The 26,783-nt window shown below is 43.7% G+C and overlaps 1 protein-coding gene and 1 pseudogene across 1 annotated transcript in view; one reads left to right on the top strand and one right to left on the bottom strand.

Annotated features, from left to right (window-relative positions):
* Positions 1 to 26,281, bottom strand: part of LOC147662759 (collagen alpha-1(XII) chain-like) — a gene marked incomplete at its 5' end in the record, with an annotated part of 90,032 nt that extends 63,751 nt beyond the window's left edge. The window contains one exon of the mRNA XM_086950919.1: positions 26,134 to 26,281. Coding sequence (XP_086807045.1) covers positions 26,134 to 26,281 — 148 coding nt within the window. The remainder of the gene's footprint in view (positions 1 to 26,133) is intronic.
* Positions 1,184 to 4,490, top strand: LOC147662760 (28S ribosomal RNA; annotated as a pseudogene).
* Positions 26,282 to 26,783: the final 502 nt, after the last annotated feature.

Here is a 26,783-nt window from a genome sequence, read left to right as displayed (position 1 = left end):
CCTCCCTCGAAAAGGCCCTGGTGCTGGCTGGGCCCTCCTGCACCCGAGTCCCGGCCTGTCCGGGTTCCGGGTGACTGAGGAGTGGCCCTTCTCATGCGGCAGGGCGGCCTGGAAGAGAAGGGGCCGAGGCCCTGCAATGGGACCCCGGCTCCTTTTGGTGTGACGTGTGCAGAATGGGGAGCCACCTGGCTCTTCCCTTCCAGTGCCTCTGACCAAGGCAAATGTGGTGGTGGGCTGATCGCCAGCCAGCTGGCATAGCTCGGGCCGCTCGGCGACGGACAGCTGATGTGCAAATCAGAGCCCCCAGTTTTATCTGGTAAAGCGAATGATTAGAGGTCTTGGGGCCGAAACGATCTCAACCTTTTCTCAAACTTTAAATGGGTAAGAAGCCCGGCTCGCTGGCGTGGATCCGGCCATGGAATGCGAGTGCCCAGTGGGCCACTTTTGGTAAGGAGAACCGGCGCTGCGGGATGAACAGAACGCCGGGTTAAGGTGCCCGATGCCAATGCTCATCAGACTCCAGAAAAGGTGTTGGTTGATATAGACAGCAGGACCGTGGCCATGGAAGTCTCAATCATCCGCTAAGGAGCATGTAACAACTCACCTGCCGAATCAACTAGCCCTGAAAATGGATGGCGCTGGAGCTTCGGGCGATACCCAGCCGTCGCCGTTGCTAAGATGGCTAAGCCGCGATGAGTAGGAGCGCCGCAGCGGTGAGCACGGAAGCCCGGGGCGAGGGCCCGGGTAGAGACACCACAGGTGCAGATCTTGGTTGTAGTAGCAAATATTCAAATGAGAAGTTTGAAAGCCCAAGTGGAGAAGGGTTCCAAATGAACAGCAGTTGAACATGGGTCCTAAGAGATGGGCGAGCGCCGTTCAGAAGGGACGGGCAATGGCCTCTGTTGCCCTCAGCCAATCAAAAGGGAGTCAGGTTCAGATCACCGAACCCAGAGTGGCAGAGACAGGCGCCCAATGTGGTAACGCAAACAGTCCCGGAGAAGGGCAGGGCACCCTGGAATGGGTTCGCCCCAAGAGAGGGGCCCGAGCCTTGGAAAACGTTGCGGTTCTAGCGGCGTCCGTTGAGCTCTCTGGTCCTTGAAATCCTGGAGAGATGGTGTAAATCTCGCGCCGGGCCGCACCACTATCTGTAGCTGGTCTCCAAGGCAAACAGCCTCTGGCATGTTGGAAAAATGTAGGCAAGGGAAGTCTGCAAGTAAGATCCGTAACTTTGGGATAAGGAAAAACTCTATGGGCTGGGTCGGTCGGGCTGGGGCACAAAGAGGGACTGGGGTTGTGCCGCGCCTGGACGAGGTGCCTCCCTCCGGGGCGGCGGCGATTCTGGACACGAGCCGTGCCCTTCCTGTGGATCGGCCCAGCTGCGGTGGTTGCCTCTCCCCGTGCCCCCTCCTCAGGGGCATGGGGCCGGCATTCTGCCTAGGCCTGCGCATAGCAGCTGACTTAGAACTGGTGCAGACCAGGGGAATCCGACGGTTTAATTAAAACAAAGCATCGCGAAGGCCCGAGGGGGGTGTCGATGCGATGTGATTTCTGCCCATTGCTCTGAATGTCAAAGTGAAGAAATTCAATGAAGCGCGGGTAAACGGCAGGAGTAACTATGACTCTCTTTGATCCACACACTGGCCATACAAGTAACAACAAAATTATTGAGGCTCTGGTTAATTGGGCTAAAAAACTTCATAATCTACCACTTAAGCCCACGCACAAAATAGCAATTGTCAGTACTTGGTCCCTAAACTGTCATTTAAATTGAAAATGACTGGAACAGAAGCTAAAACTTTATATGTTCTGCATCAAACAATAAAAAAGTATGTCATACATTTTCTACACCTTCCTGCATAAACATGTGATGGTCTCCTGTATTCGAAAAGATCATTTGGGGGCCTCAGTATACAAAACTATGTACAACAATTGGTCTAAATAAAGTCAACAGTTTATTGGGGTCTCAGGGCAGCTTCAGATCTGTACATAGCTCATTCATTCATGTATACAGGAGAAGTAATAAATGAAAAAATTGATAACATCATCAAAACGCACAGACTTAACATTTTAGACAGTAGGTTTCTGAGTTATGCTTTGAATTTGTTAGCAACATTTGATCGGAGAAAAGAATAATTTGAGAAATGGGCAAATCTCCCTGTCCAAGGTGATGGTATAAAATGCTTAAAAAGTAATCCAACCTCAAACTTCTGGATCAGCAAGCATAACATAATGAAAGAAAATCAGTACATAACTGCGCTGATGTTAAGAGCAAATGTTTATTATACTAGAGAAACCATCACTAGTGGAAGAAATCGTGCATGTAGGTATTGTATTGATGTTTGCGAAACAATTTCACATATTTCAGGCGCATGTCCTAAAACCATGTCCTAAAACCAAGGACATTATTAGGATAAAAAGACATAATAAAAATCTGGAATTGCTCATTGATAGAGCAAAAAGGTGTGGTTGGATGGCATATAGGGAACCTCCTGTTAAGAATAATCAAGGTGAACTACGAAAACCAGATGTAGTGTTTACCAAAAATGGTACAGCTGTAGTGATTGATGTTTCAATTCGTTATGAAAACTCACAGATTTCTCTTGAATTAGCGTTTGAGAATAAAGTTAAATACTATCAGGATCTGTCACAGCAAATCAAAGATCTCACAAAATGCACCCCTGTAAAATGTCATGGCTTTATCGTAGGATGTCGTGGTATTTGGCCTCAATGTAATGATGTTGTCCCAGCTGATCTAGGTCGCAAATGTCTTTCCTATTCAAGAAAAATGGTTGCCTGACTACTTTAATGGCACTCTTAAAATGTGCCAAGTGCTCATGGGCAATTGAGTATCAAGCTTATACTGAGATGTACACTTTATTGCAGCACACATGTCACCCTTATAAAGTATATTTTTTTAACATATTAGTTCATAGTTGACACAAGATTGAGTATAGATGTGAATTTTATAGTTGTGAATTTTTAGAATTTTATAGATGTGCATTTTCTAGTTAGATGTGCAAATTGTAGATGTGTATTTTTATAGATGTGTGCTAATAACAATTTAGATATAATTGTGTACATCATACTTATTGAAATATCTTGAATGATGAATAGGTCTCAAATAATTACATATACATAATTACCACACATTGATTATTCATGTCCTGCTAATCATACTTTAATTTCTCTGGACTGTTCGTAGACAATTTTAAATTGTTGGAATAGTTCTGCAGGGTGTACTATCTCTGTCCTATAAGTGATCCCTTTTCCAGTGAGGACAGCGTTCAGTGTGGCTGTACTCCGGAGCGAAAGAATGTTGTATTGTTGGAAGCAAAACCGATTTTACGCTGATGGGCAGCATAATAACCCAGAATGAGCCACCATGAGGTGGTACAGAAATATGCAAATGCCTCGTGATCTAATTAGTGACACGCATGAATGGATAAATGAGATTCCCACTGTCCCTATCTACTATCTAGCGAAACCACAGCCAAGGGAACCAGCTTGGCAGAATCATCAGGGAAAGAAGTCCCTGTTGAGCTTGGCTCTAGTCTGGCACTGTGAAGAGACATGAGAGCTGCAGGATAAGTGGGAGGCCCTCGGGCCGCCGGTGAAATACCACTATTTTATTGTTATTTCACTTACCCGGTGAGGCGAGCCCCATGGGCGCCCGGCGCTTGCTGGGCGTGAACCGCTCCGGGGACAGTGGCAGGTGGGGACTTTGATTGGGACGGTAAACCTGTCAAACGATAACACAGGTGTCCTAAGGCGAGCTCAGGGAGGACAGAAACCTCCCGCTGAGCAGAAGGGCAAAGGCTCGCTTGATCTCGATTTTCAGTATGAATACAGACCGGACTTTTTGGGTTTCAAGCAGGAGGTGTCAGAAAAGTTACCACAGGGATAACTAGCTTGTGGCAGCCAAGCGTTCATAGCGACGTCACTTTTTGATCCTTCGATGTCGGCTCTTCCTATCATTGTGAAGCAGAATTCACGAAGCGTTGAATTATTCACCCACTAATAGGGAACGTGAGCTGGGTTTAGACCGTCGTGAGACAGGTTAGTTTTATCCAACTGATGATGTGTTGTTGCAATAGTAATCCTGCTCAGTACAAGAGGAACCGCAGGTTCAGACGCTTGGTATATGAGCTTGGCTGAGGAGCCAATGGGGCGAAGTTACCATCTGTGGGATTATGACTGAACTCCTCTAAGTCAGAATCCCCATTAACCATAACAATACCGCAGCGCCGTGGAGCCTCAGTTGGCCTGGGATAGTGGCCTCTCTCGGGGGCCGGTGCGTAGAGCCACTCACTTGGGGATTGGAGCACGGATAGAAGGGGGCCGCCTCCATTGCCCTTAATGCACCGCATGTTTGTGGGGCATCCGGTGCTAAATCATTCGTAGACAACCTGATTCGGGGTCAGGGTTTCGTAAGTAGAAGAGCAGCTACCTCGCTGCAATCTATTGAAAGTCATCCACTGAGCCAAGCTTTTGTCTCTCCGGGCGTGGGTGCCCATGGACGCCCTCCTCCACCACACCCAGGGGTGGGTCCCTCCGCCGCCGCGCCGGAGGGGGTAACTCAGGTTTGTGGGAGGCTGCCTCCACCATGTGCCCTCTGGCACGGGGTCCTCTCCCTCCCGTCCCTGCCCCACCGGGGTGTGAGACGGGGACCACCATCCCTTGCGGGTTGACAGGGTGACCAGCTGGCCTGGGCCAGCTGACCTCTCCTTCCCGCTGCTCCTGCCCGAGTCGGGCAGGGAGGTGAGCAGCAGCCCTGGGGCAAGAAGCCTCCCGAGCGGCTGCCTCGGTGCGCCAGGCCACCCCTCGCTGGACTGCAAGGGCGACTGGGTACGGCACCCTCCCAGGTCATCTGGGCGCTGGGTCGTCCCGGGCCATCTGGTCACCTGGCTGAGCGACCAGAAGGCCCTGTGGGCCAGGTGACCAGATGGCCCTGCGGGCTGGGTGGCCAGATGGCCCTACGGGCCGGGTGCCCAGATGACCCTGCGGGCCGGGTGACCAGATGCCCCTGCGGGCCGGGTGACCAGATGGCCGGCCTGGAGGCTGGCCGGGCTAACTCCAACTTTTGTCCTTCTCCAAAGTTGTGTAAGCCCCCACTACGTGGGTGCATAATAGTCAAGAAAAATTGGCTCCACGGGCAGGCCGTCGGGGAGAGGATGTGGCCTGGGTTTAACCCTCCTTGGTTCCAGCTGAGGGTCCGGGTGCTGGGGATGGGGGTACACCGGGTCTCAGGGAGGCTATCCCCCTCCTGGCTAGGGTTCGGAAGCTGGGCCCGGGCCCTAGGCTTGTGCTCCATCCGAGTGTCCCAGGGGACGAAAGACCCCTGTCCTGCAAGCCAGCCAATTGTCCTGGCGCTGGGGACGGGGGTCCACCGGGTCCCAGGGAGGCTCTCCCTGGCCTGGCTAGGGTTTGGAAGCTGGGCCCGGGCCTGGGGCTTGAGCTCCGTCCGGTGGGCCCTGGGGTAAGAGAGCCCCCTGTCCTGCAAGCCAGCCGAGGGTCCAGGCGTTCATCGGGACCCGGGGAGGCTCTCCTGGGCCTGGCTAGGGTTCAGAACCTGGGACCGGGCCCGGGGCTAATGCTCGGTCCCAGGGTGCGGGAGCCCCCTGTCCTGCAAGCCAGCCAAGGGTCCAGGCGCTGGGGAAGGGGGTCTACCGGGTCACGGTGAGGCTCTCCCTGGCCTGGCTAGGGTACGGAAGCTGGGCCCGGGCCTGAGGCTTGTGCTCCGTCCCAGGATCCCAGGGTGCGGGAACCCCCTGTCCTGCAAGCCAGCCAATTGTCCGGGCGCTGGGGATGGGGATCCACCGGGTCCCAGGGAGGCTCTCCCTGGCCTGGCTAGGGTTTGGAAGCTGGGCCCGGGCCTGGGGCTTGAGCTCCGTCCAGTGGACCCTGGGAGAGAGAGCCCCCTATTTCGCAAGCCAGCTGAGGGTCCAGGCGTTCATCGGGACCCGGGGAGGCTCTCCTGGGCCTGGCTAGGGTTCGGAAGCTGGGACTGGGCCCGGGGCTAGTGCTCTGTCCCAGGGTGCGGGAGCCCCCATCCTGCAAGCCAGCTGAGCGTCCGGGTACTGGGGATGCGGGTCCACTGGGGCCTGGGGAGGCTCTCCTCAGCCTGGTTAGGGTTTGGAAGCTGGACCCGGGCCTGGGGCTTGAACTCTGTCCGGCGGGCCCTGGGGTTTGGGAACCCCCTGTCCTGCAAGCCAGCTGTGGGTCCGGGCGTTCATCGGGACCGGGGGGAGGCTCTCCTGGGCCTGGCTAGGGTTCAGAACCTGGGACCGGGCCCCGGGCTCATGCTCGGTCCCAGGGTTTGGGAGCCCCCTGTCCTGCAAGCCAGCCAAGGGTCCAGGCACTGGGGAAGGGGGTCCACCGGGGCTCGAGGAGGCTCTCCCCAGCCTGACTAGGGTTTGGAAGCTGGGACCGGGCCTTGGGCTCGAGCTCCACCGGCGGTCCCTAAGCTTGTGCTCCATCCCAGGGTGCGGGAGCCCCCTGTCTTGCAAGTCAGCCATGGGTCCAGGCGCTGGGAAAGGGGGTCTACTGGGGCCCGGGGAGGCTCTCCCCACCCTCGCTAGGGTTCAGAAGCTGGGACCGGGCCCTGGGCTCGAGCTCCGTCTGACGTGCCCTGGGGTGCAGGAGCCCCCCATCCTGCAAGCTAGCCGAGGGTCCGGCCGCTGGGGATGGTGGTCCACCGGGGCCTGGGGAAGTTTTCCCTGGCCTGGCTGCTTTCAGAAGCAGGTACCGGGCCAATGAGCCGGGGTTGCTGGCCGCCGAGCGGAACTTAGTTTTCTGCCCACCCCTACTGATTTATTTATTTATTTATTTATTTATTTGCGGGTTTGTATCGCGCTAGAATCACGTCCCGAAGGAGTATCTCCGCGCCTTTGGCAGCCTTATTGCAAATAAACAGTACTGGCAGTGTAACATATTAATTTTGAAATAAAAAGGTTTTTAACTGTCTCCTAAAGGGGAAGTGCTCCTTACAGAGTCTCAAGGAAAGTGGGAGGGTATTCCACAGCATTGGACCAGCAATGGAAAGTGCTCTATCGCCTTGTCTTGCCTTTTTTGCTCTAGGTACCCGCAGCAGAGCCTGTTCGCTAGATCTCAGGGATCGCGAGGGTACATAGAGAGAGAATTTATTAGACAGGTACATGGGGCCTTTCCTCTGTAGACACTTGTGTATGATACAACAGGCCTTGAACTTCACCCTCTGTTTGATGGAAAGCCAATGCAAAGTGGTCAAGAGGGGTTTGGAGGGGATGCGGGGGGCCGGTTTAGAACAAGGCGAGCCGCGGTGTTTTGAACTACCTGCAATCTAGAGATTACTCCCTCGTCAGCTGAAAGAAGTAACCCATTGCAGTAGTCTAAGCGACTCAACACTAAGGCCTGTACTAAAGTTTTCCTGGTTGAGTCAGGAAGCAGAGGGAATACTTTCTGCAACATCCCAATGATGTGGAAACAGGACCCCACCACTTGATTGGCATGTTGCTTGAGAGAAAGTTCCTGGTCTAGACGAACACCGAGATTCTTAACCACCTGCTTGGGCTCAGGGACTGGGCCAAGATCTTGCGGCCACCAGTCGGGGGACCACAGGAGTTTGGCCTCACCGAACAGCATCACCTCCGTCTTTGCAACATTACATTGCAGGAGGTTGGATGCCATCCAGTGGGCCACTGCCTTCATCCCCTGGGAAAAGGAGTTCCTGACCTCATCCGTGAGGGATTTAAAAGGAAAGAGGAGTTGGGTGTCATCCGCATATGACACAGGGATGAACCTATGGGATCTCATGATGTTCGCTAGGGGGGCCACATAGATGTTAAAAAGGGTAGGGCTCAAACAAGAGCCCTGTGGCACCCCCTTCGAGATTCCCAACTCCTCTGACCGATAAGCACCCAAGGTGACTGTTTGGGTGCGATCTGTCAAGAAACTGTATTGTGGATTTTTGTTGTTTGGTCTTGTGTTAAGTCTGGTAAAGATTACTTATTTTTCTAAACTGGTGTGGTATCCATTTGTACTGTTTTCGCTGTATTACTGTATGTGTTCACAAATGCTTTACACACTGCCTCTGAGATAAACCTGTCTGCTCGTGCCAAGCTACCAAGGGGGTGAGCAGGAGTTATACAGGAGTGTACCCCCCTCTTCTTAACTAAAAGCAAGGGTCCCTATTTGGTCAATGGTACCTGGCTCTGCCAACTAGAGACCCCCAATTCTAACACTCTCTAGAAAACAGGGAACACTAGGTGAAGATGTATATGTGTGCTAATTTTACATAGGTTCTGGAATTGACAGCAGCCCAAAGGCGGATCATTCCAGTCTGACGGGTTCAGATTTAGCAAATTTAGATTAACATAATCCCTGCGTATCATAATTTAATTAGGAATCCTGAAAGATTTCTCCAGATTGTGTTGAGGAAACACTTGTGGTCTAGAATGGACCTTTTGTATCAAATCACTGAAGGTTAAAATTGACCAGTGAGGCAAAATAGGACCGACTGAATTGAAAGAAGCATTGGAGTAGCTTTCTTCCATAGTATAGTGCAAACTGATGGCTCCAACAGGATGTGTGTGGATTTGAGGGGCTTGAATAGTAATATCTGGGTGGATTGGAATCCCCTAGTTAACAAACAGGAAATGCTACCTTTGTTGAACAAGGCACAGTCGTCTCTTACATTTTATTAGGCGGATTCCTATTGGTCTGGCATCAAGTTCAGTAGTGTTTAGCGCTCGATTAGTTACAGTCTTCAAGATAATGTGATATTTACTTTGTTCTTTGCTATGTTATCTGACACCAATGTTAGAAATTCTTCAAACTTCTAGTTCTTAATGTCATCAGCTAAACCAGAACTAGGAACAAAATTTAATGATACAGTCATAGTGAAGTAAAAGCATCTTTATTGAAGTTTAAAGAAATGTTTGAAAAATATACAGAAGCCAGGATTAAATCAAATCTAGATTACTAGGCTGGGTAAAAGGTGTTATTAATCACAGATATAAATGTCTATCAACCTACATGATATAAAATGCTACAGAATGTATGCATTGTTTTCTTTAAACCTAGAGTTCAATACAACCTGTAACCATAAATGCTGGGTTTCCCAGTCATTGTATGTTTTATCCCATTTTTCACAGGTCTCTGCTGACATCTGCAAGGCACCTCGTCATAGCTTGACAGGTGCCCTAGTTTCAGTAGTTATGAAAGGCTCCCTGTGTAAGGTACGGTTATCCTAAAGTGTCTAAGGAGAGGGGATGTGACCTTGTGGCTAGCTTTCTTACATAGAAGCCTGGAAACATATGATCCTATTCCAGTTTTAGCACACAAACATTGTGATTCCGGCCAAATCAATTTATAGCCCTGTTCCACCAATTGGAAATGTGTTTAATGTAAAAATGTTTATTGCAAAAATGTAAAACCCAATACCTTGAATCCCAGCTGGATCCCCACTAGGTCTTTGTTTCAGTGTATGCAAATTAGGGATATAATAAAATCATGAAACCAGTATTTGTAAAGCGCGAACTACTCACCCTTATGGCTCCCAAGGCGCTGGGGGCCGTTGTGGAAATTAAGTGAGCTATTGCCCAGAGTCACATGGTGCTGAGCTGATCTGCCGCCGGAGCCAGGGATCGAACCGTGAGCTCTTTGCTCTGAAGTCAGTTGCCCTGGCCGCTGCACCACACCTCCCCAGGGGGGGCACAACTAGCAGAGTTACAGAAATCTCCATGACATTCCACAGAATTCTGCCAATAGGTGTAAAATATGCAGCTTGCACTATAATTTACCACCGATAACGTGAGTAGTGCTAAAAATCAGCACAAACTGCACCGTGTGTTGCGCAAGAGCGCTCGGGTATTCGTGGTGATTTTGCTGGTGCTCAGTAGAAAATCTACTTGAGTGGCAGCAAATCTACTCCAATGGTAGCCCTCTGGCCACAACTGCTCGCAAACGCCGGCAATCACCTACGTTAGAAAATTTTACTAGAGGACGCCAAATCTCACTCACTCTCACCAGCTCGCATATTCTGGAGCCTTTCATATAGTTATCGTATGATATAATGGCATGTAGTTATCCTATTATAGGATTGTTTGAGTGTTTGTAAAGGTATCTCATGTAGTTATCCTATAGCATAATGGTGTGAGTGCATGTAACGGTATCTCATGTAGTTATCCTAAGATAGAAATGTTTGAGTGTATGTTAAGGTATGTCATGTAGTTATCCTAAGGTATTGTAGTGAAGGCAGGGCCTTGTTTGCGCACATTGATATGTTAGCATAGGCTTATTAGAAGTTTAAACGCCTTTTTACCTTTTCGCTGCTTTTGCACACAACACTACATGTAACTGTTTTTGTAAGTTAGGCTGCGTGAATTTCTTCACATGAGAATGTCTTATTTTCCACTTACCTAGACTTACATTTCGACCTTAGTCTGCACAGTGAGTGCTGAAGCCTCCAAGGTTATCATAACAAAGTTAGGTGTTGTTCAGGATGATCGGCTCATGCTCTAGACACAACATGCACGCAGCTGTAGCTAGCTGAAATTCTGGTGCCTTTATTATTACACTACATACATGATTTTAGACACTTGGAGAAAAATCCGTTACCAGAGAGCGAGAGCTTTGGCAGATCTTGATGTGATTCACCTTTGCTGATCTTGGAGGTATGGGGTCCCCTATTCAAGCCTAAGAAACCTTCTATATTTTATAAAACATAGTTCCTAGCTAGGGTGGGTGGAAAATAAGGCACTATAGGACCTGTTTCCACCATCATTATAATATGATTTCTCCTTTAGTGTTTTATGGAATTGTGTTAATGCTGATCGTATTATTTTTAATGATGTGCCTTCTTATGTTAGCAAAAATACTGCATCTTAGAGCAGGTCGTTAAAATAAACATTTTAAACTTTACTGTGTCTCTTTTTTACCCATGTTGTGGACTGGTATGAGAATAGCAAACAAAAGTGTGTTCTTGCTTCTCACCATTCCTGAGAGTAACCTAAGTCGCATGTTCCGGGTTGTCTAATCATTGGTTACTTTGCTATAGGACGAAGGCTAATGTGACACTGATGCTAGTTGGTTTGGGGTTCTAGGTACTGAGGTGAGTTTCTTGGTCCACCACAATTCACTGATGTCCTGGGTCTCTGTGCACAGTTCTGTGTACGAGCAGAATCCCTGCAACATGGCATCCAAAGTAGGGGTCTTATTTTTGAGACTCTCGAGTAGTGCTTATATCAGTCCACGACCTCCTCACTGTTGTTTCCGTTTGACAGTGGTGACGGATAAACTTACCTATAGGTAAATAGGTCTTTTCAAGCTTGATAATTTAAAACGGTTTATATTGAATTACTACCCAGTTGTGCTACATTACTTTGCATTGTTCCTGTTTTTTTCCGTGTCCTTATGGCTGACGTTGACATCCCACAACATAGTAGGGTGGCTGTCCGCACTCACTTGCAGATGTATGGTGTCACAGTGGATGGCTTGGCTGTTGTTTTTTTGGTGAGTGCTGAAGCAGCATACCCATTTGAGCTCTTCTACTCATGGTTTACCTTTCCTGCAGTTGACACAGGTACCGGTTTGTTTCATGTCTATACTCCCACAGCCGTGCCTCGACACTACACCCCATATAGGACACTGGAAATCCCTAATAATGCTTGGCAGCATCGCGTTTGGTTTGATGGCGCCTTTCCCCAATCATTAAAGGGAGTTCGGTTAGGCCCTTTGTCCATTCCTCGGGCCACGTGGCCGTCTTGGCCGGCTATACACCGGATCCGCGTTATTACACAGTCACGATTGAGGAGTTGTGTGTGCTCTATACTCCTTTGGTTAGAGTGCACCGGGCTCTGGTACAATATGTGACCCGCAACGTCCAGGTGGGGGCAACTGGCGCTGCAGCATGTCCAGTTGGACAGGTCGGGATCAAAATGAATCCCGTCATGGTGAATTCGGTTATGGGCAAGCGCCCACAAGATAAGGACGGTATGCCTTTCTGATTTGCTCAGAAGTTTGCCCAACTGGAAGCGGTATTTCCTAATATGACTACTGTTGAAAAACACAGGATTCTAACCATTAGTCTGCAGAAAGACTTAATAGCAGCTCCTTGGCGCTTCTAGCTGGTCTGTTTCCTCCCGATAGCTTAATTTTCTTGGCTAGGTATCCTGGCGTGTTATAGTGCACCCCTTTGTGAGTAATACATGCTATCTTCATTTGAATTCTGGCCTCATAAGGTAGCCAGTTTAGTGCTTTCAGGTGAGGAGATATATGATCAAATTTCCTAGATCCAGTGATGAGTCTTGCCGCAGCGTTGAGACAAGCTTTTAGTGGAGCTGTGGATGTTTTAGGTAGGCCAGTTAATGTAGAGCAACCGTATTCGATCCTGGATATAACTAGGGATTGTATAGCCAATTTTAGATCTGCCTCTGAGATGAATGGTTTTATTTTTCTTAAGTAGCTCAAATGGAAGCGGGCACTTTTCGCCATTGAATTAATGTGGGCTTTCATGTCGAGGTTCTCATCTAATGTGATTCCTAGTGATTTAGCTGAGTTGACTAGGGTTGGTGTGCAGTTTAGCGCAGTCACCAATTTGGTCCATTCCTTTACTTCAGGGTGGCTCCTTGGAGGTGAAATTAGCAAGAATTCTGTTTTATGGGCATTTAATTTCAGATGATTCATAGTTAACCATTGCAAAGCCATCTTTAGTGTCTCAATCATTAAATCTTTAAGTACATTTGCGTGTCGTCTGCATACATGTGGTAGGATATCTTTGATTTCCGAAGAATGTCTGTGAGAGGTTCGATATACAAGTTGAATAGATCTGGGGATAGTGTTGAGCGTTGCGGTACCCAAATTGCATTAGGACAAGGGGGTGAGATTGCTTGGTTAACCAGGAATCGTTGAGTTCTGTTTCTTAGGAAAGAATTGAACCATCTCAGCACATTTCCGGACAATCCCATCCTGTCCTGTAGCCTGGTCAATAGTGCTTCGTGATTTACCGTGTCAAAAGCAGATGACAGGTCTAGGAGAATCAATAGGCATGCTTGATTTTGGTCTAGGGCTTATAGCGCGTCATCGACAATATGCAGGATCGCTGTTTCCGTGCTGTGCCCTGCTCTGAACTCTGATTGGCATTCGTCTAGTAGGGAGAACTTGGTGATGTGTTGATTCAATTGGCTCTGCACGCATTTCTCAATCAGTTTGGCCAGTAAAGGGATGTTGGTTACTGGTCGATAGTTATTCGGATCTGATGCATCCGCTGTCGGTTTTTTGATTATTGGCACTACTTGTCCTGTTTTTAGGCAGTCAGGGAGGATCCCTTGTGTAAGTGAAGCGTTTATTATTTTGGTCCAGATTGGAACCACAATGTGGCTGATTTCTCTTACACATTTTGCAGGTAAAGGGTCATGGTAGTGGTACATGGCGAACAACGTTTGGTAAGGCACTAATTTAATGCTAGATACTAGAGTAACTCAATCGTGCTTTTCACAGAGACCCCTTTTTCCCGTAAAATACTCCAATAGACGTCTGGAGTGGGTGAAAGGATAAAATATCCGCCATAACTGAGTAGGACGAAAAATACTATACATTAGTTTTTTGGTTTGTTCAATGTTGAAGGATACAGTGTTCCAAAATATTGTGCACCTTATCTTTGCTTCCTTGAAACTTGCTCTGCAAACTTTCTGTCAACAAAATGAGTGACAATGAAAGGTATATAGCTGCAGCAGCAGCCCAACCAGTTTTAGACATTACAGGTCTCCAAAAAGATGACCCGGATGCTATAATCATCCCGGTAATCACTATAAAGCTTATAACAAATGGCGTATCATCGAGAGGTGGTAAGGTAATATTTGTCATAGAGGCACATGAATATCAGCAGACAGAGGTATTTAATTCATGGATTCTGTTTCTTACAGCAAATCCACTAACACATGAGTTCCACTACTACAAAGTAGAGGAACCTTCAGTGGAATACATTCCTTTCGAGGATATTGAAATTCCACTAACTTACAAAGAGCATCAGCTCTGGTTTAAAGGCACCCTACAACATCAAAATCACATTACCAGGCTCGGTCCACTAGGTAGACCAGGAGCAACATGGCCGGTACTATCCAGCTATACACCCCATCCTGACATTGAAAAATGACAGGTCCAGAACTGTTAGCTCAGCTAAAACAGTTAATCAAAATCCATAGATAATTGGTTCGATATGTCATGCGGACTCTAACAGTCCAACCTGTCATAAGGATTCCACAGCACATCCCTCATCAGGGGAACACAAACAAAATTAACCACAGACTATACAATCAGTCATTGGTAAATCAACCGCAAAACAGGAACAAATTCCGTTCTGGTTAGCTCAAAAAATTACTCAAATTGAGGCAGTATTTCCCGATAGTACACCTCATGAGAAACACAGCATTCTAACAATCTTTTTACTAATGGGGATCGCACCACACCTGGAGGACTGTGACACTTGGGGTACAGTCTTTTCTGCAATCTACACAAAAACTCATGGTGTTCCGTCTATGGCGGTAATACCAGACGTCCTGAAACAGATTCAAAATGAACACGTACCAGAACCTGCCTTGAATTTTGGCATGAAATTACTAAAAGATTTCAAACAGGTCTCGGATATATTATTAGCTAACTTTAAAGGTGAAGCAGCATCCATGGCTATCCACCAAAAACTAAAAGATATTACTGAGCAACCATATGAACTTGCAAGAATCTATGAAGAACTAGGTAGAGATAGTTTGGGTGGAAAACCAGTGAAACCCCAACTAACAGAAAATCCTGAAAAGGTCTTTATTAAAAATAATCTCAATACTCCTAAAAAGAAGTGGGAAAATACTAAACAAACACTTCCTAAAGAAAAACGTTCTCAGTCCAGAGGAAGGTCTCCTCAACAGGAACCCTCTGAAAAAAGGTATAACCTCAGGAATAGGGATAATTTGAGAAAACCTGATAGATATCAGGATACTGATACACGTTCCTCTCGTATCTTTCAGACTTCCTCACAGAAATCAGAAAGAAGAGGAAGATCAGAACAGAAGGAAGAACGCGTGAAGTCCAAAGATGATCAATATGTTCCAAAAAATAAGAAACAGCAATTCACCAAGAAAAAGGTAGCAAGTGTAAAAATCAGACATGCCGAGGATCTTGAGGACACAACTCAAGAACGGTGAGTGGGCAGACAATGCTAGGCAGCGCGGCAGAAGTCACCATAGCCCGCAAGATCCTGAAGGATCATCTGGAGACAGTGGACTTGAATGAAGGCTTTCAAGTTGAAAGCCGATATCAGGGTTAGTGCACCCCACAAGTTACATGAAATAACACTCCGGATGGAGGGGGACATAACTAGGAAAATAAAAACACTCTTTTGGGAGAAGCTATCTAAGGGTTATGACATTTTTCTAGCTGAAAAAGACTGGCCACCAGAATTTGTCAGGGAGTGCCCAGATGGTGAAGAGATCATTATGCCAGCCTTCTCAAATCATGTTCTAATTCATAAAAAATACACATATGCCAGGAAATGGGCAGTAGCCCAGGCTCCAGCATTATATAAAAATCACGTGGGATGGGATGAGGACTCTCCTCTCCATGAAATCCAATTAAAAACTCAACCAACAATGCAAAGGCAATATCCTGTTAAGCAGGAAGCTAAAAAACAGGTCAAGGAGATCTTAAATCAACTTGAATACCAAGGGTTGATTGAAACATGCACCTCGTCCATGAACAATCCTTTATTTCCTGTCTCCAAACCAGACAATACATATTGTCTAGTTTTGGACTACAGACACTTAAACTCTTGTTGCAAAACTTTTGCTGTACAAAATGCACACAGTGTAGCACTGATGAATAACATTGTGGGTAAAAAATATAAAACCACATTAGATATTTCTAACGGTTCCTTCTGTCAAAACATTGCACCAGAAAGCAGGTACTTGACCGCTTTCTCAATAATGGGGACACGGCGTCAATTTTGCCGTCTCCCCCAGGGATTCAAAAATAGTCCAGGATTATTTTCAGCCAGAGTAACAGAGTTACTACAAACGTATGATGATGAGGCATTATCTTATGTCGATGAAATCTATCTTACAGACAATGACTTGGACAGGCACTTGAGCAGAGTGAGCACCATTATACTTGGGTTTGCCTCTGAAGGGTACAAATTCAATTTTAAGAAATCATGAATTGCCCACCTCAACGGGCCCGATTCACAGAACTGACTTACTACAAAATCCTAAACTTACTACCATTTTGGTATTCACAGAATGCACTTACTCATTTTGCTATTTTGGTATTTTATTCATTGATGAGTAAGTGCCTTCTGTGAATACCAAAATGACTACCTTACTCATTTTGAGTAAGTTACTCATTTTTGTATTCACAGAAGGATAAGTAAGTGCCTTATGTGAATGCCAAAATGGTAGTAAGTTTAGGAATTTGTAGTAAGTTAGTTCTGTGAATTGGGCCCACTGTCCTATTCTTAGGATATGAACTTTCAAGTGAAGGCAAAAGCCTGGCACCCAACTTTTTAGAAAAGTGTGCACTGCTCCAACCTCCAAAAACACTGAAAAACTTACAGTCAATTCTAAGTTTCCCAAATTTCGGAAGAACTTACATTCTAAATTACGCAGAAAGGGTTAGACCTCTTTACGAACTAACCAAACCTGATTTAAAACCAACTAGTTGGGCTCAAAAACACACAGAAATGTTGCGTTCAGTGCAAAGAGACATGTTAGCAACAACACATTTACAGACACGTGTAAACATACGCAACCTTGTAAACCGAATTATCCCAGGCAGAGGTGGATTCACATACTTGACCTTTAATGAAGGTGATAAGGTACCAATAGCTTATAAATCACACTTGTACACGGAAGCTGAAATGAAATTCACTTCAACAGAAAAAATTCTGACACCGATTCAAATTACAGTAGCAAAAGAGAGAGGCCTCGCACAGGGAAAATGCATAATGGTCGTTACGCCTGTACCTGCCTTAGAGGTAGTGACAAAAGCGAGCATTCCAAATGCAAAATCTTTACATCCAAGATGGATACAATGGGTTAAGTCTCTTGCTGCAGCAGACGTTGAATACGTTTTTGACCCTTTCTTGAAAACACTAGAATTTCTACAATACGAACAGGAATGTCCTCTGCCTATTGAGATTCTGCCTCTAGAACAGTACGAATGTATAAGTTATACAGACGGATCAGCACAGCCCGCGATTGGGGCTAAACAAGCTTATAGTGCTGCGTGCGCGATTGTTAAAGGTCGCTGGAGCGATGGAAAATTTCGACCCATGGTCACAAAAACTCAATCTCTCGGAGACTGTACAGCTCTGCGAGCTGAACGACAAGCTTTCAAGATGGCGCTTGAAAATACTGATCGCGAATTCCTCACACTCACAGTGTGCGATTCGTATCACTGCATTCAATCTTACAATGAATATTTGCAGAACTGGGTTCAAAACGGTTTCAAAGATGCAAAAGGTGGCACAATCAAGCATAAGTTGCTTTGTGAACAAGTAGTTCTATTACAGAAAGAACTACAAAAGACTCACGTGATCCATACACTGAGTCATCAATGTGATGGCGTTCACGTTGCAGGGAATTCATTGGCTGATGAAGCCGCGAAGGCAGCTGTGCAAACGGCTTCCGTAGCTGCAATCACTCATTCAAAAACAAAAATAAACAGCGAAATAATGCAAGCTGTCATTGCTTCAGTAAAAGACAGTGGTAAAACACACCCAAAAGGCTTTCCACTCAAGTACTCATATATAACAGATGCTAATAATGTTGCTTTTGCTCGAATCCCTGGAGTGGGGGATAGAGTAATTCCAAACATGGAACATAGATTAGGACTAATTTTAGCAGCACATGAAGGGCTCGCCTCTGAACACACAGATGTTTCCACCACAGTATCATTATTAAAACAGAGATACTGGTGGCCACGCATGAGAAAATAAACTAGAAACTATGTTCTAGAATTTGAAATCTGCCATCAAATGAAGGTTTCCACAGTGAAACGTCCGGCGCAGACGCCCCTTCTAATTTCAAATGAACCTTTAGTGTGTGTTTACCTGGACCACTGTGGTCCCCTAACAACGAATGGCAACTATAAATATATCATGGTCACAGTGGATTCCTGCTCAAGATTCATTTGGATGTGGCCCCAGCGCTTGGTTGATGCCCGAACTGTTCTAAAAGATTTGCAAGTCTTTAACAGCGCATACGCAAATCAGCACGCTACATTCTGACCGAATGTCTGACAAAATATCGATATCAAAAATATCGACATACAAAAATATCGGGACAAAAATATCGAAGTCAAAAATATCGGAATCCTATCCCTAACAAGGTAAGTACAAAAATATCGAAAAAATAATATCGTAGTACAAAAATATCGAAATTAAAAATATCGTTTTTTTAAATGTATTAATAATAATGTAAAAATAATTATAAAATACATATAATGTTACAAATATTAAATAAAAATATTAAAACATAATTAAAAAATTAAAACTAATACATATACATTTAAAATAAATTAAAAACGTAATAATTTAATGTAATTTTATATTTTTTAATTTCATTTAATTGATTTAATTTAAATTTATTTTATTTTTACCCTGTACGACTGTACCCCAAAAACCCAAAACTGACCCTGAACCCTAAAAATACCCCTTTACCCATGAACTGAAAACTGACCCATAACCCTAAAAATACCCCTTTACCCAAAAACTGAAAACTGACCCTGAACCCTAAAAATACCCCTTTACCCAAAAACTGAAAACTGACCCTGAACCCTAAAAATACCCCTATACCCATGAACTGAAAACTGACCCTGAACCCTAAAAATACCCCTGTACCCATGAACTGAAAACTGACCCTGAACCCTAAAAATACCCCTGTACCCAAAATTAATTAATATTATTTAATTATCAATTAATTATTAATTAACAATAACAATAAAGTAAATATATTAGCACATTTGCTGTAATTAATTTAATTTAATAATTAATATTATTTTGCACAATTAATTAATTAAGAATAACAATAAATTATATATTTAAAAATTACTATAAATATTGTAATTAAATAATTAATAATAATTAATTACCAACTAATTAATAATTATACATATGTAAAAAAATATAATAATTAATTAACTAATTAATAGAAATTAATTACCAATTAATTATTAATTAAAATATGTACAAACATATCTCAATTAATTAATTATTATTAAATTACTTCCCACCCTATTCCCCTATAACCCCATAACCCGCTACAGAACATATTTATCAATTAATAATTTTATTAAAAATAATTTAAAATTAATTCTCAATTAATTAATTAATAATTCCTACTAATTAATAATTAATTTAACATAATTAAATTACTTCCCACCCTATTCCCCTATAAACCCACAACCCGCTACAGTAGTAAAAGACAATATTTAATAAAATAACATAAAAAATAAATAATAAAACATAATAAATACAATATAACATACACTAAATTTATTTAAAAATTGATATTAGTAACATTAAAGTTATTAATTTCGATATTATTAACATCGATATTTACAACTTCGATATTACTGATATCATACCAATATCGATATTTAGACTGTCGATATTACTTACCTTCGATATTTTTGTATATCGATATTTAAACTTCGATATTTTTGCATATCGATATTTAAAAATCGATATTTTGTCTGTGTACCATTCCGACCAGGGTCCTGCGTTTAGCTCTCGAGCTTACAAAGAGGCCATGGCCAGCTTGGGCATTGCATTGCGGTATTCAAGTCCATTCCATTCTGAAGGAAATGAGGTAGTGGAAAGAAAAAACCGGGACATAAAGCAATCTATAACAGCTAGGGTATTAGGCTCGGGTGACGGGTGGGTCAAACATCTAATAAGTGTTCGACGTAGTCTTAACAATCTGCCAAGAAATTCTCTCGGTGGAATCACTCCATATGAAATCCTTTTTTGCTACTAGAATGCTTGTCCAGGATATTGATCGTCACACTTCATTGATGGAACAAAAACCTTTTGATATCAAAGACCGTTTGGCTGTTTTGCAGGACTTAAATGAAACAAGAAAAAGTCTGAGCAACACACTACAGAAGCCAACGACCACTGAAGAACAACCACCTGTCACAGCAAGGCCTGTCTGCATTCCAAAGGTTGGGGATCTAGTCAGAGAAAAGATTATGGACAAGAAGGAATTTGGGCCTTCTTACAGAAAAACAGACCCTGTAGTAGCAATCCACGGATCAAGAACAGTGTTACTGCCGCCCCTTGCTGGAAGAAATGAGAACCGGTCCGTATCCATCGACTTGGTAAAACAACATCTTGTGGCTGATAATAAGTAGTAGGCCTAGTGGGCTCCAAAGATGTAGTAGACAACCAAATCTTGCTTCAATCCAAGAGGTTCAAATTGAGAGACTCAACACCTTTGATAAACCTTCAGAAAGAAAAGAAGGACAATGCAATAATGCCATGGAATTTGTGCCTCTTGAGACCCAAATACCTTTTTGTCAAGAATCACCTGTCTACAATGAGATAGCATCTGACTATACTAATATGACAAAGGATGAAGCAGCTCCAGCGATTTCAAAAAATCCGGATGCAATTCCTACAATTGACAAAACTGCCTCTGGCTATTTCATCAACTTTGATACGTTTTCTGAGGATCCCAGTGAGCCTGAAACAAAGCCAGCAAATAAAACTTTCAAAGAAAAAATAACAGAACTCTTTAATCAACTTGAAAAAACATACCTGGTTTCACCATGGGTTGAATTTTGGATTATGTTAGTTGTACTTTTTCTCCTACTTTTGCTCATTCTTGTTTTAAGTGTGGGAAAACTGATAGATGGAAAATATAGTAAAATGGACACAGCAAGTAAGAACATCAACTTGCTCCTGAAGCCACACAATTCCTTTCATCGTGAACAAAGAGACCGGTCATCAGTAAACATCACAGCCGTTCCTATAACAGGTGGTATAGCATGGGACAGAACTGATTGTGACATCTATGGTCCGGTTGAGCTGTTGAAGATTCTACACCAATTCCAGGTTTCCTTGAGTGACTTCATTTCACCCAGTACATTTTCTGATGATTGGGACTTTGAGACTGTTAATAATATGCGGTCAGACTTAGAAATGTCTGCAAAATTCACAAAACATGAATACTTAGAAGGTTCATCAGATTATGAACAAATGTATTTTTTAATCATTATGGTAATCATGATTTGCACATATCTGCAAACCAAAGAAATGTTTTTTCTTACAATCCATGAGAACATTGTCCAATGCCACCGAAGGGCAGCTCAAAAACATTCTATGAAAAGTTTCCATACTTCTCAGGTTTTAATGTCACACATCCAGAAACGTTTTACTTAAAAAATGTGAATAAAACAGGAATTAAAAGTATGTTGACTAATACCAAGCAAATTTATTCTGCGGCCTTTTATGCTCAGCTGTCCACTTTAGGTTTTGACTTTTGGAGAGACAAGATTGAGACAAAAACTGTCTGGGGCACAAAAGACTGGCAAGTGCAGGGATTAGAAGCCTTATTTAGAGCCTGCATTATCCCAGAACAAATAATGGTTTTAAATGACACTGTTCAACAAACTTCTTGTCTTGGCATAGCTAAGATAAAAGACTTAATCAAACCGTCCATACCTGTCATGATTCACACCCATTGCCACAGACTTACATAGAGTCCTAAGACACTCCTCTTCTAAGGGTTAATTCAAAACTTCCTTATTTCTAGAAACGCACCCCTGTCCCGTGCATCCAGCACTCCAGTTAGTCATGTTTGTATCTAATGATAAAGAATGTGTTGTAATGCCAGTGCTTATTGTTTATGTCACTTGCTGTTTCAATTTCACATGTCAAAAGAAGGTGTGTATTAGTAGAAAATGATTGAGAGCTGACCTCTGGGCAATATGAGCAGTTTTAGGACAAAAGCGGCAAAACCGGCAATTAGACAAAAAGTGACACTTTTAAATCTTGCACGCATCGTAAGGAAAAGCTCTCACGCTGTGTGATGTGTAAACACAGCGTTAGGGCAAAGGCGACGCGTGCGTCTTCTGGAAACATCCTGGGGTGTGGCAGGGTTATAAAAGCCACACCCAGGAGTCTAGAAGGTGCTTAGTCTTCCGTTTTCAGCCTCAAGAGAACATCGCGTCTGAAGTCTTCGTCTTCAGAAATCCTTGGACCGGAATCCCGGCCTGCATCTCCGGTGACTCATTTGGAAATCGCTTCAGTTCGGATTCTTGAATAACTGGAAAAGCTAAGTAACATTTATTTGTTTAAAAGAAAAGGAAAGGCGCCCAACGCTAGCAAAAGAATAGTTTGGACATTCTGATTTTTGGAAGAAAAACTTGAACATGAGTAAATTTTGAGACAAGTCTCCTGAGAAGAAAATCGGACATTGTTTAAAGCAACTTGATTTAAGGCCATGATGTTTCAGAATGTGTACTAGTTTAGTTATCATGTTTTAGAATTTGTATTTAAAATCTTTAATCAAAAGAAAAGGTGAGTAGTCGAGAGAACATCTGTTGGGGGAATGTTAAGTGAGTATATTTAAGACAGATTTGATTAAGTTTATAAACAAACCTTAAGGAAAGTGCAAATTATTTCTTCTGTTGTTTTATGCAGAACTATTTAACATTCAGTCTAAAAAATCGAGGGCGGACAGCTCAACCTCCTTCAGACATCTCTTCACCCCAAGACGACTTCCAGGACGCGAAGCCAAGTTTAGTAGATCGCAGGTAGGAGTTTATAACTTTACATAGAACCAAGTAAAAGAGAGGTCTAAGAAAGAAAGAAGAGATTAAAAGAGAGGACAAAATCTAAGGATTTTCTTGTTGTTTCGCAGGTCGACTACAAGAACATAATAGCGTCAGATTCCGGCCACTCTCCCTAGCTACTATCCATCACCCTAGTGTAAAGAAAAAGATCACAGGTTGTAAGGTAGGGTTCTGGGAGTTTGGTCCATAGCGTCAAAGCACCTTACAGGTAAGGGATCGAGAGATCACAGGTAAGAGTGCTTTGACCAATCTGACAATACCTAAACCCACACCTGATGGTAATGGCACTAGAGATGAGGAGGTAGACGTAAAACATATTTTACATATTTTACAACAGAACAGAACTAATCCTTAAAGATGGCATTGATTTGAGAGACTTCTTACTAGGACCTCGTAAGCCACGTCATAAACGTTTCATATACGTCGGTATATATGCTGCTTATAATGAAGCAAATGGAAACTGCAGAAAGAATATGTGAAATTGATCGTATTAATTTAGAGGAAGCTCTCTCTGTAGTGGACAATGGGTTAACGACTGTCCTCCAGAATTTATTCTTTGGACAGCATTGTATCATCTGCCATAGATATAACAGAACAGGACTTGCTCATGTTACAACATGGACAGTCTCAATTGCATTCTATAATGCTGCTAGGGTGGACGTTACAAAATCTCAGTTCAGGCTACATGCCATGGCGTCTAATCAACACCACGTCATTGTTTACTGGGTGTAACCTTACAGATAAACAAATCTCTTTGGCACAGATGGGAGCAGACTATATGGTGCTGAGCATAGAAAAACTGGAAAGATTACCATTAACTGTTTCTGTGAAACCAGTCATGGAATGGATAATACATGGCACCATCACGATACCAGTGACGATTTTCCAGTTTCAGTATTGCTTGAAACACATATACCAGCAGGCCGGTATGAAAGGTTGGGCAAAGAGTACATAAAGTCGACCTGGGATTTACCATACACATACAAATGTTGGAGTGGGGGGAAGGAGGTATTTCTTAGTGGTAAAAATTACAAAAATGCACTAAGCGGTACACTTTTGTGTCAGGGTATTAATTTACATGGAACCTGCGATGGTTCTTCGACCAACCTTTCTTGCCACCTGCAGGGTTCCCCGGCAGCAGTGATAGATCCAGTTTTTAGGCAGCTATCCAATGGTAGCTGCATAATGTTGAATGATCACAGCTGTTGTGGAATGATGCCACGAATAGCCTATCTCGTTAGTGTGTCAGCCAGGGTCACTTGTTGTATGAAAGTATTGTTTCCTAAAAGCAAGACAGACGGGGAGTTGCCACTATGGCCTTCACTGAACATCTCTTCTATACGAATTGATTCTTTAAACAGAATGAAAGCCATTCTTTTACAAAAAACTGTGTCACTGACCTCGTCCAAAGAGACGTATGAACTACAAGTTGCAAGGTCTTCTGCAGAGATACATGCCCTTTTATCCACAAATTGCCCTATACATTTCTCAGAAATGTTAGGTCGTATCTTAAACATGTCACCAGCGATACCCAGACTACCATGGAGAACACTCTTCTGGCCATGCAGTATCGTGACCGAATTACACGGATTCTTGGCTTGGCTCATTTGAGAGATCTGAATACCATTTGGTTCCTTTTGTTCAGACCAATCTGGCAAGATTGCATCTTACCTGTTCTACGATGTCTGCTTTGCGGAGAAGAATGTGTGTTGAACATTTGTCTGACACTTCCATCAGCGCTGCCAACGGATGTTGACACTTTGCTTGGTTCGGTAACGGTTGTCTTCAGGACCAACTGTGATGACTCAACATTATTTACTGCTGCTGATATAATGAGAAGAAATAATAAAATACAAAATCAGTATTCCTGCGTCCTTTATACCAGGTAATACATGAAGTATCCTCTATAGTAGGATAGTCAAACCTCACCTCAACCTGGCAGGCCACTCAGGAAAGGAGGCCCCGCCCTGTCCGTCCATACCTCGATGCAGCAAGAGCTTGCCCCAGGAGCAAGCTCTTGCTGCATAGAGGTACCGACCCTGGCCTAACAGTAGTTCTAAATCTATACTCCTGGTTTACATTGATTTTTAATCCTGTCAGGTAGAGCAAAAGAATACATTCAAGGTTTTGCATCTTTCCTAGACAGTTTTAACTCTTATCACACTTTTTGCTTCTATATATTTTTCTTCCCCTTTTGCGCTGCACCCTTACTACCCCTCAAGATTCACATATGGGATTTAGTATCCATCGTTCAAGATAAAACATCTCTGAGCTCCTTCATAACAGTAAAGAAGCCGTAGCTCCCTCTAGGGACTAGGTTTTCCCTACTGGTAAAGGAGGAACCCAAATGATGAAGCATGTCACCCTCGGGTGAGTGAGGGTTCTAATCCTTAAGGGATAAATTCCCCTTATTGCTTTTTCACTTTTTCATCAGTATCTGTTTGATCTTGGTTGAGAGAGGCAGAACATAGGCTGGATATATAGCCTATAGGCTGAAAGTGCATTGATAAGACCCGAGGTGATATTGTGTTGTTCATCTCATGTAGTTATCCTATGATAGAATTGTTTGCGTGTATGTAAAGGTATCTCATTTAGTTATCCTATGGTATAATGGTTTGAGTGTATTTAAAGGTGTATCTTGTAGTTATCGTATGGTATAATGGTTTGAGTGTATGTTAAGGTATCTTATGTAGTTATCCTATGGTATAATGGTTTGAGTGTATGTAAAGGTATCTCATGTATTTATCCTGTGGTATAATGGTTTGAGTGTATTTAAAGGTATATCTTGTATTTATCGTATGGTATAATGGTTTGAGTGTATGTAAAGGTATCTCATGTAGTTATCCTATGGTATACTAGTTTGAGTGTTTGTAAAGGTATCTCATGTAGTCATCCTATGGTATAATGGTTTGAATGTATATAAAGGTATCTCATGTAGTTATCCTATGGTATGGATCCAGCCCTTGTGGACCTACATTGGATTTCTCTGAGTCAGGGGTTTACAGTGTTTCACCACTAGATATTCATGGTTTCTGTTATGCCATGTTATCAGTTTTCCAATCAGTTGGAATATTTCCCTTTCTTTATTACATTTGTTCTCTGCCATCTAGCTCACATTTTTCTGAGATCTTTTGTTCTAGACATTTCTCTCATTTCAATGGGTTTTTTGATATATAAAAGGCAGGCGACCTGGCAAGAAAATATATTTAAACCTGATCACACTCCTGTGAATTGGTGCTTAAAGTTTATTTTCTGGTACTATATTTTTTAAATCAACAAACGATTTAAAATTTTGAAATAAAGTCCACTTACCTAAACGGAAACATAGTGTCTGTCTCAGGTAAGGGGATAAACCCATCCAGGAAGAGGAATCTTCAGTTCCAGGCTTGTGTCTTACACAGGTGTAGTCCTGTCCACTGGGCCCTCCTTGTTTGTTATGTTGGTCACACTGGGTCACTGCCTGCAGGGGAAAAAGGAGAGGGACTGATTTAAAGCGGAAGAGACCGAGAGAGAATGTGTGAGAAAGAGTGATGAAATTAGAGGGTTCGGAAGAAAGAGAGCTACAGTCAGAGAGAGATAAAGAGAAAAGGAAAGGGAGTAAAAGAAAAGTGAAAGAAAGAGAGCCAAAGGGCAAAGCTGAGTATATAGAGAGAGAGAGAGAGAGAGAGAGAGAGAGAAAGAGAGAGAGAGAGAGAGAGAGAGAAAGAGAGAGAGAGAGAGAGAGAGAGAGAGAGAGAGAGAGAGAGAGAGAGAGAGAGAGAGAGAGAGAGAGAGAGAGAGAGAGAGAGAGAGAGAGAGAGAGAGAGAGAGAGAGAGAGAGAGAGAGAAAGAGAGAGAGAGAGAAAGAGACAAAGAGTTGAGAGAAAGACTACGAGAACATGAACAACACAGAGCAAGAGAAAGGGCACACAGGGAGTGAGAAGGGAGAATGAGTGAAATTCAGATAAAGTGAAAGAAAGGGG

Source organism: Lissotriton vulgaris, unplaced genomic scaffold (assembly GCF_964263255.1).
Source record: "Lissotriton vulgaris unplaced genomic scaffold, aLisVul1.2 SCAFFOLD_2720, whole genome shotgun sequence".
NCBI lineage: Eukaryota > Metazoa > Chordata > Amphibia > Caudata > Salamandridae > Lissotriton > Lissotriton vulgaris.
The sequence above is the reverse complement of the archived record's forward strand: the minus strand, read 5'-3'. Positions and strand labels throughout refer to the sequence as shown.